General features: G+C 33.6%; 2 protein-coding genes across 3 annotated transcripts; both read right to left on the reverse strand.

Annotated features, from left to right (window-relative positions):
- Window positions 1-1,692: 1,692 nt before the first annotated feature.
- Window positions 1,693-6,776, reverse strand: LOC146941844 (uncharacterized). 2 transcript variants are annotated; one of them, XM_085755687.1, is made up of 5 exons: window positions 6,668-6,776; window positions 5,291-5,567; window positions 3,545-3,664; window positions 2,366-3,414; window positions 1,693-2,085 (listed from the first exon to the last, which is right to left on the reverse strand). In XM_085755687.1, exons 2-5 carry the CDS (start codon window positions 5,558-5,560, stop codon window positions 2,001-2,003), a joined length of 1,524 nt encoding a protein of 507 aa, XP_085611813.1. In that variant the 5' UTR covers window positions 5,561-5,567; window positions 6,668-6,776; the 3' UTR covers window positions 1,693-2,000. The 2 variants fall into 2 exon arrangements, with proteins under 2 accessions (XP_085611813.1, XP_085611814.1); XM_085755688.1 differs by lacking the exon at window positions 6,668-6,776 and adding an exon at window positions 6,437-6,632.
- A 1,685-nt stretch (window positions 6,777-8,461) lies between these two features.
- LOC146941845 (transducin family protein / WD-40 repeat family protein) lies at window positions 8,462-14,903 on the reverse strand. Its single transcript, XM_085755689.1, has 7 exons — window positions 14,638-14,903; window positions 14,169-14,538; window positions 12,973-13,129; window positions 11,635-11,679; window positions 10,403-10,568; window positions 9,926-10,296; window positions 8,462-8,990 (listed from the first exon to the last, which is right to left on the reverse strand). Exons 1-7 carry the CDS (start codon window positions 14,761-14,763, stop codon window positions 8,669-8,671), a joined length of 1,557 nt encoding a protein of 518 aa, XP_085611815.1. The 5' UTR covers window positions 14,764-14,903; the 3' UTR covers window positions 8,462-8,668.
- Window positions 14,904-18,433: the final 3,530 nt, after the last annotated feature.

Here is an 18,433-nt window from a genome sequence, read left to right on the forward strand (position 1 = left end):
TGTCTCTCCTAATCTAATCTTTCTTACAACAAAACTTAAATAAATAAAATTGTTTATTTTACATTAGTTTTTGTTATAATATCTCATTTTGAAAAATAAACAAACAAATAGGAGATTTGTGAACTATTTGTGAAACATTAAGGGTGTTTTTTTTAAAAAAAATATATAGAAGGAATATCAAGTTCATTTTGTTTTAATCCTCCGATTAATAGATAAAAGAATTCTAGTAATATGGAGTTTGGCCTAGAGAGAGGTAAATTAGAGCCAAGATATCAAATTTGAATATAACTTCTATCTTCAAATCTAAAATAGATATAACTATACATAAAAGAAATATTGAATGTCTCTGTTAGCATAACTCAATCAATATTTGGTAGAGACATTGTGTAATATATGCAGGGTCAGAGTTCGACTTGTTTACCTTAAAAAGGATAAAATTTTAGCCGTTATGTTACTTGACAAAAAAATGTTGAATTTTGGTGTGCAATCATTTTTATATCTAAGCTACCATTTTAATCACGATTTTACGCTAATAAATGGCAAAACTGGAAGAACAATTGTGTACACTAATAATGTAACTTTTTTTACAAAATGCATCAACTCAAATCACAGCGGCCACTTTTTTAGGTTAGTTCTTAAATTATCTTTACAAATATGGTGAATTTTATGATGCTTGAGCGAGATAATTCTTGCAGCATGCACAATGTTATAAGTTTTAGATTGTAAATAGCAATTTGTAATATTAGTATGAGACTCATTAGACAAATCCTATTAGGTTTTCTTTTCACTATTTAAGCTGATTTTTTTTTTCAATCACACCTTTAATATATCAAAATTCTCTTTTACAACATGGTATCACAACCAATGAATCTTGCATAGGCTCTCATACCATCTTATATTTTTTTATTTAGTCAAGCTCATCCTTCCAAAACCAAAGTGTCGGTTGCTCAAGCTTTATAAACACTACATAAGTCATATCTAAAAGCAACATGTAATTAAATTCACCCCTTCTCACCCAACACAATGAAGGGATTAGAGGCTACACTAAAGATAATCTGAAAATGCCGCAATTAGAAGGCTAGGGGTGGACCATAGTGAAGGTGGAATTTCTACCACAAGTTTGTTTCCACTATTGGATCAATAAGTCTAACCATTGGATCAAATGTGTTATATCATATGACTTATTGATTCAATGGTAGAAAATGCCATTGTGTACGGTGCAAGACTAATTTACTTGTGTAAATAAAATCAAAGCGTACAAATATCTATTTGATGTGATAAAATTGGACACATGTCTTCCACCAAAAATAAAATAAAATAATAACTGGAACACATGTATAAAAAAAAATCATACCATTGATGCATAGAAATTAATCTCATTTCTATTTCAATATAATTTTAAGAATATAAAAGCATTTTTTTTCAATTTTCTTGGAAGCTCACTGGTAGGTTGCACTTCTTAAATCTATTAATGTAAGCCTCTGAATTTTAAATTATGAAATCAAGTCTAAGAAGACCATTCGTGTCCAGTTAGACAAATTCAACTACATGTACTCGTCCCTATCCAAAGTCTACCCATTGACATCTTAACTCCGTAAACCTCTTACATTAGCATACAACAAGAATTGAAGTACCCCGATGCCCAATAGCCGAATATTATAAAGTGTAATATAGATCCTAATGGGACCAATAACCAGTCAATGGCAGCAAGCCAAAAATCTTAATTTCGCTGGAAATTTGGTTGAATACAAATTTCCTGTTATATCAAACACCGAAAGCCACTATCCCCTATAACTAGCTGACAGATTAGCAAAAAAAAACGTAAGTCACCTACCCCACGTCAGTATAGTCGAGCAATAGGTTCATGTGCCACTTGTTTATGTACATATGGCGGAAAATGGAACATGTCAAATTGCATTTCATTACAAGACTCAAAATTTGGACAAGAAGTGGTTCAGTACAGAGAATGCAAATTTGTCTCTGGTGTTGAAGTGGTCTTCTTATGTCGGCATATATGGCTGACAGTACTCACTTCCTATTGCAGCTTGTTGACCAGTGGATGTCACCTCTTGTATGGGTCCAGACCTGGGAAACAGTTAGCCCCATTAGGCATTAACAAAATTCACTTCACATTAGTCAAGTATGCTTGTTCAGTAAAGAATTGTAAATGCTTAAACTGATTTTCATGCTTTGATAAGGATGTGGGGCAACGTTTTCTCCAAAGAAAATTTTAAACATAGTTTCGTCCAATGAATTTCAGTTAAGAGAACTAATATAATCCTTATATCAGACAAAGGTTGCAGATAAAATTTAAAGGATTACGGGGATTGGAATATATTTAACCCAAGAGAAGTTTGAAAAATACCCTTGAACAGCATATGTGCCAGGTAAAACTTGTTGAGTGAGATATGGATAATAAAATGATGATGAAGCATGTGATTGCATTGCGACATTGGTATGGTTCATATTCACCAAGGAACCGTAATATTTTTGTACATTTTGGGCAACCTGATATGCGTGTTGAGCATCTTGAAATGATTGAGCATAACTGCCACTCGCATTTGCCGCAGAGGGATAGTAACCAGGTTGCGGATTTTGGATTTTCTGATGAGTACTCTGAGGATCCAACAGCATTTGGGCATGATTGCTGCTCACATTTTCCGCAGGAGGATGAACACCAGGTGGTGGTGGGTTTAGGTTATTCTGTTGAGGATGTTGAGGAACTTGCAGTGATTGGGTATAACTGCTATTCGACATCATAGAAGTATGAAATTCAGGTGGTGGATGTGAGACATTAAGATGTGCTTGTTGAGAATATTGCAGTGATTGATCATGACTATAAATACTACCCGCAGTCATCACAGAAGCATGAAATTGAGGCTGTGGACGTAAGACATTTAGATGTTGATGTTGAGAATGTTGCAGAGATTGAGGATGGCTTCCACCCATAGTCATCATGGAAGAATGAAATTCAGGTTGTGAATGCTGAGAATTTTGAATTGACTGAGCTTGGTTAAGGATATTCCCGTGTGCGTATCGAGGATATGGCAGTGATTGAGTATAACTGTTGACCATCCTGGTTGCATAAGTGCCCTCTGGAGTATCAGTATTTGCTAGTGCATGAACCTGATTCCTTGAAGCTTGGGATGGCACAGACTGAGCAGCAACTGAAGAAGCCAAACCAGTAGGCTCCTCAGGTCGATTTAGATGTCTATAGTTCACCAGCCTAGGAGCTTCGGTAGGTGACATCCTAGACAAAAATGTATCCTCACAGAGAGATGCCCTTGATGTCTGATGAAAAACGCCATTTGTTGGGGACAACATTGAGGCTGATTGCATTTCGTTAAAACCAAGATGTCTAGGTGCAGTTGACAGTACATGTAAAGGGCGAAACATTTCTAATAGACTTGTTACCTGCAACATTACAACAAACTTCAAGTAAAAAAGACAGTGGTAGTACTAATCCGAAAAAATTTCCTTTTACTCAAAAAGAAAAGGCAAAACAAAGAAAGCAAAAACGGAATGTAACAATTGCAGAGCTTACCTGTCTGATATTGAGTTCAGGATTAAATTTGTTAGAGTGTTTCTGATAATTATCTTTTATAGCATGTTTAAAGTCATTCTCTGGCAAGGGCAAACAGTCTTTTAGAATTTTGAAACTCACCTGAACAAAATAAAAAATACTGTTGATAAAGAGAAATTGCAAGAAAGTGAAAGAATATAAGAGCCTGTTTGAAACACTTCCCAAAAACTCTTTTTTAGTTTTTAAAAACTTGAAAATTAAAAACTTGTTTGCTAAACTATTTTTAAAATTACAGTTTTGGAAACTGTTTTGAATTTTTTTAGTTTTAGGGACTAAAAAACTAAAACATGTAAAAGGATAACCATTGTGAGAATAGGACTTGTATATTTCAAAAACTGAAAACAAAAACTATTTCAACCAGGCCCTAAGTGTGTGTGTGTGTCTGTGTGTGAGGCATATAAAGCGGCCCCCTAAAGTATTATTTCAGGCTACGCGACTGGTGGGAACACGAGAAGTGGAAACCGGATGATGAACACGACTTTCAAACAAAAAATGCACCAGTAGACAGTGGGTCCACCGAGTAGGCAAGGACTGGAGCTACTTTTCGTTAGGCTCTAGACACCATGTTGAGAAAGGGAGAATACGAGAGAACAAGTGAAAGAATGTGTGTGTGTGTGTGTGTTACACAGCAGAGATATATTATACACATACATAACGAATTACAATAAATACAAATATTATTGCTACTATTTAGCAGGGCCGGCCTAAGGGCCAAGCAACCCAAGCAAGGGCTTTAGGCCTCAAAATTTTGGGTGAAAAAAAGGCCTCAATAAAATTAATTTGGTTATAAGTATATAATATGATAGATAAATTACAGACATTTTCATAACATAACTGATTACTGAAAAAGCCTCAATTACTTTTGGTCATGAATTCAAATTTTGGTCTCCACAAAATTGATTTTATATAAATATTATGTTAGAAAAATATATTTTTAAAGGCCACATTAATTTTTTTGCTTTTGGCCTCTTAATCTGTAGGGCCGGCCCTGCTATTTAGGATATGCATATGATACTACCAGCCATAGCTACTTCACTTATGGGCGTCATTGCTAATGAACGTAGGAAAAGGGGAAAATGGAGCATTAATAGATACAGTGCAGTTGATGTTGTCACCGTCAATTTCAAGTACAGGTGTTATGAGAGGCACCTGCTGATTAGACGCCAAAAAACTCGAGGTATTGACTGACTTATGCAGGTAATTGACAAACATCGACCAAAACAAGAAAAAAGTTGGATAAACAAGCAAGCCAGCCGAAGACTGCAACAATATCAGTGGTAATACATATGATTTCCACATGAACCAGATCAAACTGTCACAGTCAAACATATTTCTCCATATGTATTCACAAGTGAATCAACATCCAGCAGGCTAGTTATAGTCTTGAAGTGTCAACAATTTAACCCATTAACTTAAGAACTAGTCATTTATTTAAGTTTTTTAGTATAGCCAAGGTGGAAAATTACTATATAATTGGCATATAATGCATGCATTTAAAATGAATTATTTCTTCTTTCCACTCACTAAAAACATGATTGATGCCAAAAACAGTTGGGTGATGCTACGAACACCACTTCGATAAACTACTACCTCAGGCCAGAGGGTGCCAGTTCTACAAAGAGGTCACATTTTTAGGGAGGAGTTGATGACTTTGACAAGTCGGTTTTTTAGGCTACAGTTTGGATCATCAGTAATTTAAAAGCTCACCTGAGCAGGGAACTTTCCCCCAAAAGCATATGGTTCAATATTTAGCATTCCGGTTGAGGTTGCTAAATATATACCATAAAGAAGCTTCACATCAGTGTCAAACAGAAAAAGGTGCATGCCCGGATTGATCCTCTCCACAATATGCTTTCTCCCTGCAGGAAGCGCAAAAACCCGGTAGCTATAGCACTCTGGTTTTGTCATTCTATTGCACATGAAAATAAACCCAGCAAGTTTATCCGGAGTATCCGTGCCCACTACTTCTGCTTCCATTGAATCACTGCATGAATTAACAACAGATTAATTCTAAAGGTCTTATTTTTCAAATGAACCAGTTCAACCATCGACTATTACTAATATATCACACAATACAAAAAATATTACAACTATGGTTGAACCATAAGCCACTATCTTCACCGGCTGAACAATCAATCTGTTTGTAATAACACTGGTTCAAATCACTAAACAAATAAACAAGGGAAAATAGAACGAGAGAAATGAATATGTAGATGCTGCATGCAACCAATGAATCAGTTGCACAAACATACACCCTGATTAGACTAAAAATGTCAAATAAGATTGAAGAAACTTTGCCAGTAAAAGTATATACAAATATATTCTGTTTCTCTCATCAAAGGCATTACCAACATCATTATCTTTTCCTTTTACCTCCCTCTCACAATTAAAGGTACCATTATTTGAAACAACTATTCAATAAACAAGCATAACCACATAATATAGTATTCGCATTTAGATCTTGGTTATTAGAAATTTCAAACCAAGAAGACATAGGCTCTGTTTGATTAAAAAAAAGTAGTGTTTGGTTAAAATTAGCAGCTGAACAAAGTTATAAATATGAAATGACATAAAAAGTAATTTATTTGTATTTTTCAATTAGGGTGGCTTATCAAAAAAAGTTACAAGCTAGTAAACAAAAAGCTATAACCTGACCAAGAAAAATTGTTACCAAACGCATCTTTTTTTGTGATATGAGCTAATAAGCTATAAAATAAATACACTGTCTGTGAGCTCAACATTTGTTTTGCCAAAAAGAGGCATAGAATTAGTACCAAATTGAGAAATGAAGACAAAATCAAGTAAAAACGTCAACATAACATGAAAGGAAACATATTGAAGAAAATAACAAACCTTTTCGTGTCAAAAACAACATCTCCATCATCAATTGAACTTTAAATCATCAAAATAAATAAATAAATAAATAAAACCTAGTAAAAGCAGTTACAGTGAACAATAAACCCCAAAGAAAATTTAATGTAGAAAATTGAAACGGCAATTTGTGCGCAACAGAAAAAAAGCATCGTTTGGTGAAAGAATGAAAGGAAATGAAGAAAAAGAGAAAGTGTGAGGCATGTTTTTTACCTCAAAGGAAAATGAAATTGGGAAATGCAGAAAGAAGAGAAGGTATGTGTGTGTAACTGTATAGTAGCAAGCACAAATCTTCTCGCAGGGTAGAGGAGTCCTTAACCTTGTGCTGGAAAATAAAATGACTCGTCTTTGCTATGCATTGCTACGTGTACGTTGGACCCCACCTCAAATGGATTCAGTTTTTTCTTTTGGTCAAATCAAATCTATTTACCTGAAACAATTACTTAAGTTTTTTTTTGAAGGAAAGTTTTTTTATTTATTTATTTTCATTTGTGTGTCTAAATAATATTGGGGAATTAGTCACTTTAGTCCCTGAATGGGGAACGATTCGTCAATTTAGTCCCTGAATGCAGATAATATGCAAAACAGTCCCTGCATGGTCAATTTCAGGGACTAAAGTGACTAACGAAGTCTACATTCAGGGACTAAATTGACTAACGGAGTCTGCATTCAAGGACTAAATTGACTAACAAAGTCTACATTCAGGGACTATTTTGCAATTTATCTGCATTCAGGGACTAAATTGACGAATCGTTCCCCATTCAGGGACTAAAGTGACTAATTCCCCAAATAATATTATTTGTGGGTAAGCCAAACAGGATTCCTCCACTCCATATCTAAATAAAAGCACAAATTGCATATTTTAACTCTTGTTAAATTAAAGTTAATAATGTAGTTAGTAATAGTATGTCTTCTCTTCTCTCAAAAACAATGTAGTTAGTATGTCTATTTTATAAACATTCTTTGTATAAGTATGCTATAATTGGTTTTGAAAAGGGTCTTTTTGTCAAATGAATACTTAAAAAGGAGTCTCTTTGAGATATTTGTTAGACAAATCTATTTTAAAGTTATGTTTGAAATAAAAGAAAAATCAATTACTTTTCATCGTATGAATTGATAGAGTTTGACGAGGGTGTCTGACAAACACTAAATAAAAACTTCGTTGCTATGTAAATATCTAATGAGTCACCAGTGATCAACAAATTTTTTCTATTTTTTTACAAATAAATATATAAATCTATCCATTTCGTTCATAACGATATCAACAATGTATACATTGCTGAACAAGATAAAATGTGTGCATATTAACCGTGGATAATGTTTCTTATCCAAAGAGTGGAGAGTGAGTCACCTTATTAATTTGTTTTCAAATAAAATTTACACATTTTAATTTAAAATTATAATGTCCCCACATGTTTTAACAATTTGTCTAGCCTAACACAAATTGTTTTGACAAAAAAAAAACCATACAAAATGCCATGATTATTCCTTAGCTCAACCATCAATTTAGAGTCTTAACTCAAAATGTCGCATGTTAAAAACCAAGATCATGAGATCCAGTTAAGAGGTGCCTAAATGTTCATTCTTTAGGCTTGCATTTATTTTCTTCTCCATGAGGGAAGTTTATCGGTTTCTTGGGGTTGATTTTGTTAGGATTGGTTTTACCTTTAGTAATTTGCTCTCTAGTCCTTTAGTGATGTTTTCTTTTTTGTCACATAACAATTGAGTGGGTATTGGTATTGGAATACAAAAGAATGTTTTGCACATGTGTGGTAAGCTCTCTCAATCTCCTTTTGGTGCCTAATTGGATTCATCAGCTTAATTTAGGTTTCGTAGATTTTAAATTGGATTCAAAACTAGTGGAGGATAACTTCTTCTCTACTAAAAAGGATATAATGAAATTTGGTGAGATTATTCCAAATTGCAATTAATGATTTTCTTAAGACGTGATGTATCACCTCAGGCTACAACGACAAATTAGATGGAGATAGTAGTAGTAAAATGCACTTTTGCCAACATCTAAGCATGCCTTTCCCAATCAAAATTTTCCTAATTTACCGTTCCAAATAAATTCTTTTCTTTACTCAGTCACATCTTACACAACCCACAAAATTTCAAAGTTCCAACTAAAATCAATATTTCTTCCTACAAAAATTTGATGCAACATAAGAATTTAATATTCAGCACCAACAAAAGGATGGGAGACAGAACACTTTACTTCATCAGGGTGTGCAACCCAATGTTGAGATCAGATGATATAGATATGAGAAGAGGAATAGACTGAAGCCACAAGGCTCCAAAGACTCTTTTCTGGTGAGCTTTTATAGATTGTGACGGCCTGTTAAGATTATATCTTATATCAAATATGTGAATCACAGGATCCGCTGAACCAGATGTTATATAAAGACCATCAGGAGACCAAGCCTGATTAATCAGAGCTGATTGAGATTCACTGCTTTCTTGTTTCCACCCAAAAGCATGAAGTTCTGTCCGCCTCAATCTAATATCAAATAATCGAAGCTGCTTCTCATGAGTCCTGATAGAAAGAAAAGTAGTTAATAACTAAATAATACCCAAGAACGGCCATAGAAGAAAAATCTTGGTGTCAAGTGGAAATAGGATCAACATGGTATTGTTATGTTCCTATCTCTCTTTTCTTGACAAAAGTATGTTCCTATCTTAAAGGCACACTATGTCCTGAATTCAATGTAGAATAGAAGATATCAATCAATATTATTATCAAGTAGGTTACAACTTTTAACTATCACTCCATCCAAGAACATGAATAACAAAAGGGAATTTTCAACTCTAAACCACAACAATTGAACATACTCTCGTCCTTATATTGAAGGGGGTGGATGTGCCACGCAACTACTGAATCATGGGCCAACCATCTCATTTGTTTTGCCCATGTTTATAAGGCAGAAGAAAGACCCAAATGTCATCCGCATAAAAAAGACAACTACATCCTACTATTTCAAGCACATTCCATGTATAGAAAAGGAAAAGCACTACAGATCACAATAAAAATTTTCACCATAAGGATGTTGCATACAAAACAATATTTACATGCCCTTCATAGAGATTCCATTTTTTCCAATTAAAAGACACAGGTGTGAGATAATAGAATGGTGGCGGTCAAGTAGCGTGGGAGTTTAAAGTCAAAGTAAGCGAACCAAAATTCTTTTTGTTTCCAATTCACTGAAGTTCACAGGTAACTTGAGCAATTGGAATAATTTTTTCACACTTTAGTAAGCAAAGAGTAATAATAGTTCAAATTTCTGCATCAAATCTTCTATCACTGTTTTTAAGTGAACATACTTAATCTTCCCTAAAACAAAAAAAAAAAACGAGACAGATAAAAACGTCAGATTTGAAGCATGTTTAAATTTCTGCAATCCATGGCAAAGCCTGTAGAAAATAAAAGCAAAAAGGTTTAACAAATGGGACATTGAAGCAGACGCAACTTACCCTGTTTGAACCATAAACAAGTTGAAGTCAACCGGATTGGGAACGACACTCATGCATTTACTATCAATCTGATGAGTGAACTCTGCTCTTCCTGCACCAACATCAAACCCAAATATTCTCCTGTCTGCACCTGCAGATAACACAATCTGCTTCTGCTGCATACCAGCAACACCCATGACAGCAGAAGAATGAAGATTCCTGTGCAATGGTCTTGGCTTCCATTTGTCCTCATCATCCTGCTCGCGCCAAAGTACAACAGCATGATCACTTCCACCAGTTACAAAACATGTGTCTTCCCAGGGCATAAAAACAATGCCATTGATAATTCCCTTAACATGGGGCTTGTCCTCTAAGAATTTCACACGTTCTACCTGTCAATTGCATATAAATTTTGTGTATATCAATAGCAATGACCAATAAAAGAAACCTAAATCCAAAGTTTAAATTTTATGTCAGGGTATGAGTTGAAAGCCATACCCCTTTAATTTTATTCCAATTTGTAACTGATATTTGTGAGTCTCCACTATCAGCAGTATATACTGAAAAGAGCCTGTTTCCTTCCGGGTGCCAAGCTATATCTTCTGGCCATCTCCTCTGTTTTTGGGACGCACAATCAGTAGAGTTAAGCAGAGAGGCTGATGATCTACAAAATAATAGGCAGGATGAATAAAATATGAATTAGATTATGCGGGTGGGTCAACTTTACAATATTTTCAAGTTCAGCTACAATGCTCTACACTCCTAAACATCATGTCTACTGAGGAAGAAACCATCAGTGATAGAGGAAAGAAGAATGATATAGTCAAAATACAATTAAATGGGAAGAAGGAAATGTATGAGATGACACGGAACAAAGAAACTTGAAAAAACAAACAAAATGGAAATCAAGTGTCATAAAGTTTTCCACACCAAAACCTTGCATTCAGAGAGTAGAAGTTGTTAAAGGAATAGCCTAGCTCAAGCTCACAAGAGCTTGTATACTCCCTCCCACTTCATATATTAAGCATGTAACAAACTCTCCTATAGTTGTAACTAACAATCTGACAGCACAAATTGTTCTAAAGAGTTCTAAGGGGATAACAAACTGACAGGCTGTCAGTTATTTTGTTACAACTATAGGAGTTATTTGCAAGCATATTATATGATATGGGAGGGATTAAATGATTCTGTTGATACATTCGAGTAATTAAACGTTTTACAATTAGTAAACTATATTTACTGTCAGAACCTACATTTTCCACAAAAATGGATCTATTAAAATTATGACTATAAGCAAGTTCATAAATATACTCCTGAAAAATAAGTGGGTATAGGAAGTCCTGTTGGCGAGATCTAGCTCGTTCTAAATATACTTGATATTCCTTCATTTTAGAAATTCTATTTGGTCAACGGATCAGAGATTCATTGGATTATCAAATGATACATATTGCGATACAGTCTATACAAGCTCACATAAGCTCGACCTAGGCTATTCCTCTAATAAAAATTGATAGAGAATAGACTGTCAGCAGAAGCAGAAGCAGAAGCAGAAGGAGCAACCATAGGGAGTACACTACAGACAAATTATGCTTGTGCAGAAAATTGATCTGTATTAGAAAGATTCCCTGTTCCCAATTTTATATCTAGCATATCTATTGATAGCAACATTGTCACATAAAAAAGAATAGAAGCACTCCAAAGTGGCACCAGAAAGATAAATCAGGGCATACCCTTTGGCTTGGACTTTCCAGAAGTTGACCAATCCATCCAAAGCACTGCAACACTCCCAAAAAGTAGCAATGATCAGACTAAAAGATTATATCTATCGTGCATTACCAGAAACATATATTACAAAAGAGACAAAAATGACAAGAGTTATTGTTCAAACCACTAAAGGTCGTCTCATAAAAAGATATGATTCATATGAACCAATCGCCAGCGTTTATGAAATAAAATAAAATAAAACTTTTGTACAAGATTCAATACAGTTAAAACTCTATAAATTAATAATGTCAGGACCGGAGAAATTTATTAATTTAGAGAGTTATTAATTTATCGATAAATTAATAATTATTAATTTAAAGAGTTTTTAAGTAATTATACTGTACATACCAAACAAAAAGGCAAATTAGTCTATGCCTCTTAGAATTACGTTGCAGCGAACCTTGGGACTCAACGTAAATTAGTAACTACTGTGTTCATATGCATTGGAAATCAATAATGACTTTTGAAGTATAGTAAATGTAAACAAGAGGAACAAATGTGTTCAATTTTTTTTTTGAGAGAAACAAATGTGTTCAATGTATTCTTAATATATTTTTTTTCAGTTTCTATGAATTATTAATTTATGATTTTCTTGGGACCGAAAATTATAAAGGGATCTCCCGAAAAATTATTATCTTATTATTTTATCGAGTTTTTTAATTTTTTCATTAGCCCAAGTCGGGACCGGACAAATTTATTATTTTAGAGAGTTTATTAATTTACCGAGTATTAATTCAAAGAGTTTCTACTGTATTTCTGTGTAAATCTTGATAGAGAAGCATACTCACGAGGAAACTTGTCATGTAGTTTCCTAGCTACAACTTTCTTTTATACTCTAGTTAATGCAAAAATATATTTTTAGAAAATGGTTACTGATAAAAGAAGCAGAAAGAATCATATTCAAGAGATATTCATACAACAGAGGCCTCGCATAGGCAGTCGTGCGGATGTTGAATTTTATTCAAATATAAGCTTAAACCAAAACGGTAAAAACTTCCATTTTAGAATTTACATTTGAACCTCTCATTCTATCTTGATTGGTAAACTTTATAAGTTGGCCCATACCCTAAAATTATAAGCCTAGATATTGATTCATCATATTGCAAATTGCAGTTTAAGTACAATTGTTCCCTGTTAATAACATTTGACCTCGTGCCTTCTGCAGCCAAAAGCTGGGAGATGAAAAGAGACAGGTAAAATGAGAATTTTAAAAAGTGAGAGATTTACCTATTAATCATTATTAACGAGTAGACTTTCAACAAATCGCAGAAAGGCAATTTTTTTTAAGAAAATAATCCAATTACCTGGTCGCAAAAAGCTGATCATTAGCGGGACACAAAGCAATACTCCGCAATTTCCTCTTGTGCTGACTTGAGATGTGGTTGCTTGATTGGCAGTGTACTAATTTCTTTGATGAACTCTTGCGTATTAAAGGAATCAATTCCTGGTGTTCTTTTTGTTCTGGAAAAAGAAAACAAAATTTTTATGCATCACAATTACAACCAAAATCAACCTTGAGACAAAGACAACAGTAAAAAGCCAATACCGGATATGAAAACCAAAGAGAAGCACATAACCTTAGATACAGGCTACAGCCAATATACCAACTAAATATACAAAGAGCCAGTTCAGTTCAGATAAGCTTTCCAAGCACCTCTTACGGAAGAACAAAAATTACTAAACAACAGCTTTTCATATAAGTTGAAATTAGCTTCCACATTTCAATTTTTCAAAAACTCTCTAATTTAACTTTTCAATAGACGTGTATTAAAGCTTATAAGCTATGTCGCAATGACACTTCAGATTGAAAGTATGCCCGACATGTATCAGTGCCCGACATTAATACATCAACACATGTGAGTTACATTTAATCAACTGCAACAGCAACAGCAACAACGAATTACCTAGTTAAGTAGGGTTAGTTATGAGATATGTTTAATCACTTCCATTTTTTTAAATTATTACCAGTGTTGTGTATGACGTCTGAGCCTGCGTCAGTGCGTCATAGCCTATAAAAACATTCTTACTGAGCAAAAACAATAGAGTCATTTAAACAGGGAATATATCACAAACCAGAAACTAATCCAAACAAAACCTAATCTATAGACAAATAAAAAAATCAACTAAACAAACAAAACCTAAAACCTATAATCTATAAATGAATGTCTTACACTTCATATTGAGAGTGTGTCTGACATATACGACATCAACACATATGCGTTACATTTAATCAATAGCAACGACAACCAAGTCTTATCTCACAGAGTAGAGTCGGCTATAAGTTACATTGAATCACTTCCATTATTTACATTATTACCAATGTGTGTCTGATGTCAGTGCTTCATAGCTTATAAGAACAATCTTACTAGGCAAAAACTACAAAGTAATCTATCACAAGCTAGAAACTAATCCAAACAAAACCTAATAAAGAGACAAACAAAAAAAAAAAAAACTAAACAATCAAGACCTAATACCTATAGTCAATAAATGAATATCTTACCAAATTTTCTTTTTGTCCCTTTATCCTTCCCTTCAACATTTTGCTGATCTATTTTCGACTTATCTGATTTCCCTCCACTAACCGAAGAAGTATGAACCGACGAAACAGCTACTTCGGAAACAGAACCTTTTCCCGATGACCGCGAAATCTTCGGTGTAACAGCAGGAATAACAAGTTCAGCTTTAGATTGCTTATTACTTTTATAAGAACGTTCATTCCTATCAATTGGACTATTCGATCTACGCTCTTTCTTGACAGCTATAATTCCATTATCATCATCATCTGAGTTAGTTATTTTTTTAGTTGTTTGACCTCGAAGACGAGCCAGTTTGGATTCTGAATCTTTTAATCTCTTTTCCGCATCATCAAGCTGCATATATTAATTAATTTCACAAACTTAGGTTAAAATTACAAAATAAATTTAAATATTCAGAAACAAGGGTTTGGATTGGAGAATGAAGAAAATGACCTGATTTTTGGTATAGGCAAGACGGTGACGGAGATTGTTAACTTCGCGGGTTCGATGTTCGATTAAAGCGACTAATGCTTCTTCTTGTTCTTCTCTGCTCGTGATTTCGTTATCTTCTTCTTCCATTTTCTCGATTATTTCATTACTCGAGTGTTCTTTTTCTCTTTCTCGCTTCCTCTAAAACCTCGCTTTCTTGTCTGAAGAGCACGTTGTAACGGGATTCAGCTCCGCCAATGTCTTTTTCAATTCTTATTTTTCAAGAACCTGAAAAGTTTTTCACCAAAGGGGCTTTATATTTTATTTTATTTTTTAAAGAGAGATTTTTTATTTTTTATTTTGTCAAGTAATCTAATGCCTATTCACACGTATTATATGGGGGAATGTGAGAAATCTAGAGTTCGAACGCTATGTATACAATGTCTCTGATGTCTAATGCCTAACAATTGAGATACACTTTCAATACTTATATCTCTTTTACTAGCGAAAAAAAAGATATTAATATGTTCTATTTATCGTTTTTCTAATGCGTTTAATCATATATAATAAAGTAAAATTAATTTAACATTTTTCTTAGAGGAATCAATATGCCATACTCCCTCTGTATTTTATAAAAAAAAATATTAATATGTTCTATTTATCGTTTTTCTAATGCGTTTAATCATATATAATAAAGTAAAATTAATTTAACATTTTTCTTAGTGGAATCAATATGACATACTCCCTCTGTATTTTATTATAAGTCGTTTTGATCTTTTTAAAAATATTTTTATATTGAAAAGAAAAATTGTGGGTGATTTTACAAAATTATGTCAAGAAATTTAGTTAATTTTGTGTTGAAAAGAGAAATTGTAAGGGATTTTACAAAATTATCCTTTATTAATGATATGGGAAAAAGAAGCTAAAAGAATGAAGAGGAGATAAAGTAATTAATGGTAAAGGGTGTGATAGAAATGCATTGATATTGTAAAACGACTTATAATAAAAACATTAAAAAAAATCATAATCTAAAAAGAATCTAAAATCAACCTCTAATGAGAAGCGGCTGAAGAGTAGTTTCTAAATAAATAATTTTTTTTAGAAGAGAGAAAATAAATGTCAAAAGATTATATTAGTTACAAAACATATCCATTTTTTTATAGTTGTATCCAAACAAACTAAATTGTTTTTTTAAGTGATTTTTATTACGATAAACAAACGCAAAATAGATTATGATTTTTTATTAAATCTTTAAAAAAATAGTCTTTAAATTATTCAATGTCAAAATCACTTTTATTTTAATTTGTAACAAACAGACCCATAATCTAGAGATGTTAAAAAAATCTGAAGCCATTTATGTTCTTTTACTATCGTAAAAATCATTTTTTTTAAGATTTGAAGCTCTAGTATTTGAGTTCCTTGTTTTTTGAAAGAAAAAAAAAATTGAAAAAACCACTACAAATAGCTTTATTTTGAGGCTAATTTTTTTTTAACAGAAGATTTTGAAAAAACTACTGCAAATAGCTTTTATTTTGAAGATTCATCTCTGATTAATCTTCCTCTCGGAGGTTGTCGTTACAATTGGTTTCGGGGAATAGTCATACTAGGGGTGTTCGTGGTGCGGTTCGGTTCGATTTTGAGGCTAAAAGTCATCCGAACCGCAAGATAAATAAGTATGCGGTTTGGTTTGGTTCGGTTGACTTTTAAAATAAAATCCGAACCAAACCAAACCAATGCGGTTTGGATTGGATCGGTTGGTGCGGTTTTTTTAGACAACAATTTTTTTTTATTCCAACATTAAAATCAAATTAAAAAGTTAAAACACAACATATTTTCAGCAATGTTTTACATTTCATCCAACAATATTCCCAACTACGTAGACCAAATTTAAACGCAGACAAAAAATAAACCTATTTTGTAAGAAATACAAAAGAATAATTTTTTTTATCATTCTCCAAGAGTTCAAGTAGTACATAAATACATTTTTGAAACAAAATGCAAAGAAGAAACATAACAAGAGAAAAAATATGTCATTTTATTAAAGTTTCCATTGAGTTTTCTATGAGTATTGGTTCAAGCGATGTATATTTAATTAGTTTTTTTTTCTTATATTGCGGTTTGGTTTGGTTTGGTTCGGTTGGTAAAATCAAAACCGCAAACCGAACCAAACCATGCGGTTGAGTAAAAGATTGATCTGAATACATCCGAACCAAATGCGGTTTTTTGCTGTTTCGGTTTGGATTGGCTCGGTTTGCGGTTTTTTATTGGATTGGTTCGGTTTTGAACACCCCTCAGTCATACCATGCGCAGAATTGACAGGTTCTTAATTTGAAAGCAATGGGATCTAACTTGGCCCAATTACCCTCGACTCGTAATTAATTTGAGAGCGGTGGGATCTAACTTGGCCCAATTACCCTCAACTCGTTTTGAATTGTAATATTTTTTGAGTATTACTTTTCCCACCCTATGTCTTTCCTCGCGCGCCCTATTTTTTTCCAAAATTACCCTCGGAGCTTTCCGGATTTTATAATCCAGAATGATGTTTTTCCAGAATTTTTTTGATTTTAAGTTTTCTATTGCTGTGGAATTGGTTGCTAACCCTTCAATCATCTTCATGATGAACCAACATCTGGCCTTGATGCTAGAGCCGCTGCTATTGTGATGCGAACTGTGAGAAACACAATAGACAAGGGAGAACTGTTGTGTGCACAATTCACCAACCAAGCATTGATATTTTTTAAGCTTTTGATGTGGCAAGTTAATTTGGAATTTGAAATCTTTACAATTCATGACTCGTGATTCCAATGCTTTGAAGTGAGTATTGAAACTTTACTTTTCTCATTCATCACAAGAGTTATGGATATGTCAGCTTCATACTTTGAGCATTGTTATGTAGAGAAATAAGTACTCCAACACCAGGTTCCAAGGATTTATTCTTCCCAACAAAATATCCCAACCATTTTTTATGCAATTCAAAGCTTGTTTCTGGAAAAAAGTATTGGTCATACTAGAGAAATCCTCCATATAATCACATTCCGGATTATAAAATCCGAATTGTTTAACGCATTCCGGATTATGTAATCCGGAAACATCATTTTTCACCCTATTTGTTGACTTTCAACGGGGTGATTTACATATTTCGGATTATATAATCCGGAATGTGTAAAAACATCCGGATTATGTAATCCGAATCCATCCATTAAAAATTGAAATCAACAAATTCCTTCACATGGATTAACCAAGAAAATAGGAATGAGACTTCCACTTTGATTAATACCAATAATCAATCTTCTAGTGGAGCAAAAGTTAGGTCGGAAGCTAGTGCAAGCACCTCAAGTTATGGTTCAACTAACAAACAACAAAAACCTAAGAGTGTTGAATCTACTCAAGCACCAACTAGTAAACCATCAGATTCTTTAGTACCACCAGTAAGTTCCTCTGGTACAGCAACACTAAAGAGTAGCAACAGTTTAGAAGATCTTACAAAGCCTTTGTTAGAGAATGGCAAACAGGGGTGTTTGATTTGAGGAAGAAGATGGGGAAGAAATTGGAAGAGAAAAGGTGTCATATTGAAGAAAAGAGCAGACCCTTGTCATATCGATTTTGTCCAGATTTTAAAATCCGGAAAGCATTAACAGGAGTATTTTTGAAATTTTTGCAGGGCGCGTGAGAAGACAGTAGGGTGGAAAAAGTAACACTCATATTTTTTTACCAATTGTCCCATCATGCTTTTTATTGACGAAGAAAATTGGGGCGTAACATCGCAACAACATTTATTTCATCTTTTACATACTGAAGGTACCTGACTTGCGTACCATCC

The sequence above is a fragment of the Medicago sativa genome, chromosome 3 (assembly GCF_051527215.1).
Source record: "Medicago sativa cultivar Bolivia chromosome 3, Bolivia_mono, whole genome shotgun sequence".
Lineage (NCBI taxonomy): Eukaryota > Viridiplantae > Streptophyta > Magnoliopsida > Fabales > Fabaceae > Medicago > Medicago sativa.

Bases quoted from the DNA above. Each gene is read 5' to 3' on its own strand.
- LOC146941844 (XM_085755687.1), bottom strand. From the start codon at position 5,560: ATGGAAGCAGAAGTAGTGGGCACGGATACTCCGGATAAACTTGCTGGG. The intron at 3,415-3,544 runs GTAAGCTCTGCA...GTAATGTTGCAG, and splicing joins CTGAACTCAATATCAGACAG to GTAACAAGTCTATTAGAAAT. The intron at 2,086-2,365 runs GTATTTTTCAAA...ACTGTTTCCCAG, and splicing joins GGCACATATGCTGTTCAAGG to GTCTGGACCCATACAAGAGG.
- LOC146941845 (XM_085755689.1), bottom strand. From the start codon at position 14,763: ATGGAAGAAGAAGATAACGAAATCACGAGCAGAGAAGAACAAGAAGAA. The intron at 11,680-12,972 runs GTAATTGGATTA...GGAGTGTTGCAG, and splicing joins GATCAGCTTTTTGCGACCAG to TGCTTTGGATGGATTGGTCA. The intron at 10,569-11,634 runs GTATGCCCTGAT...ATTATTTTGTAG, and splicing joins TGGAAAGTCCAAGCCAAAGG to ATCATCAGCCTCTCTGCTTA.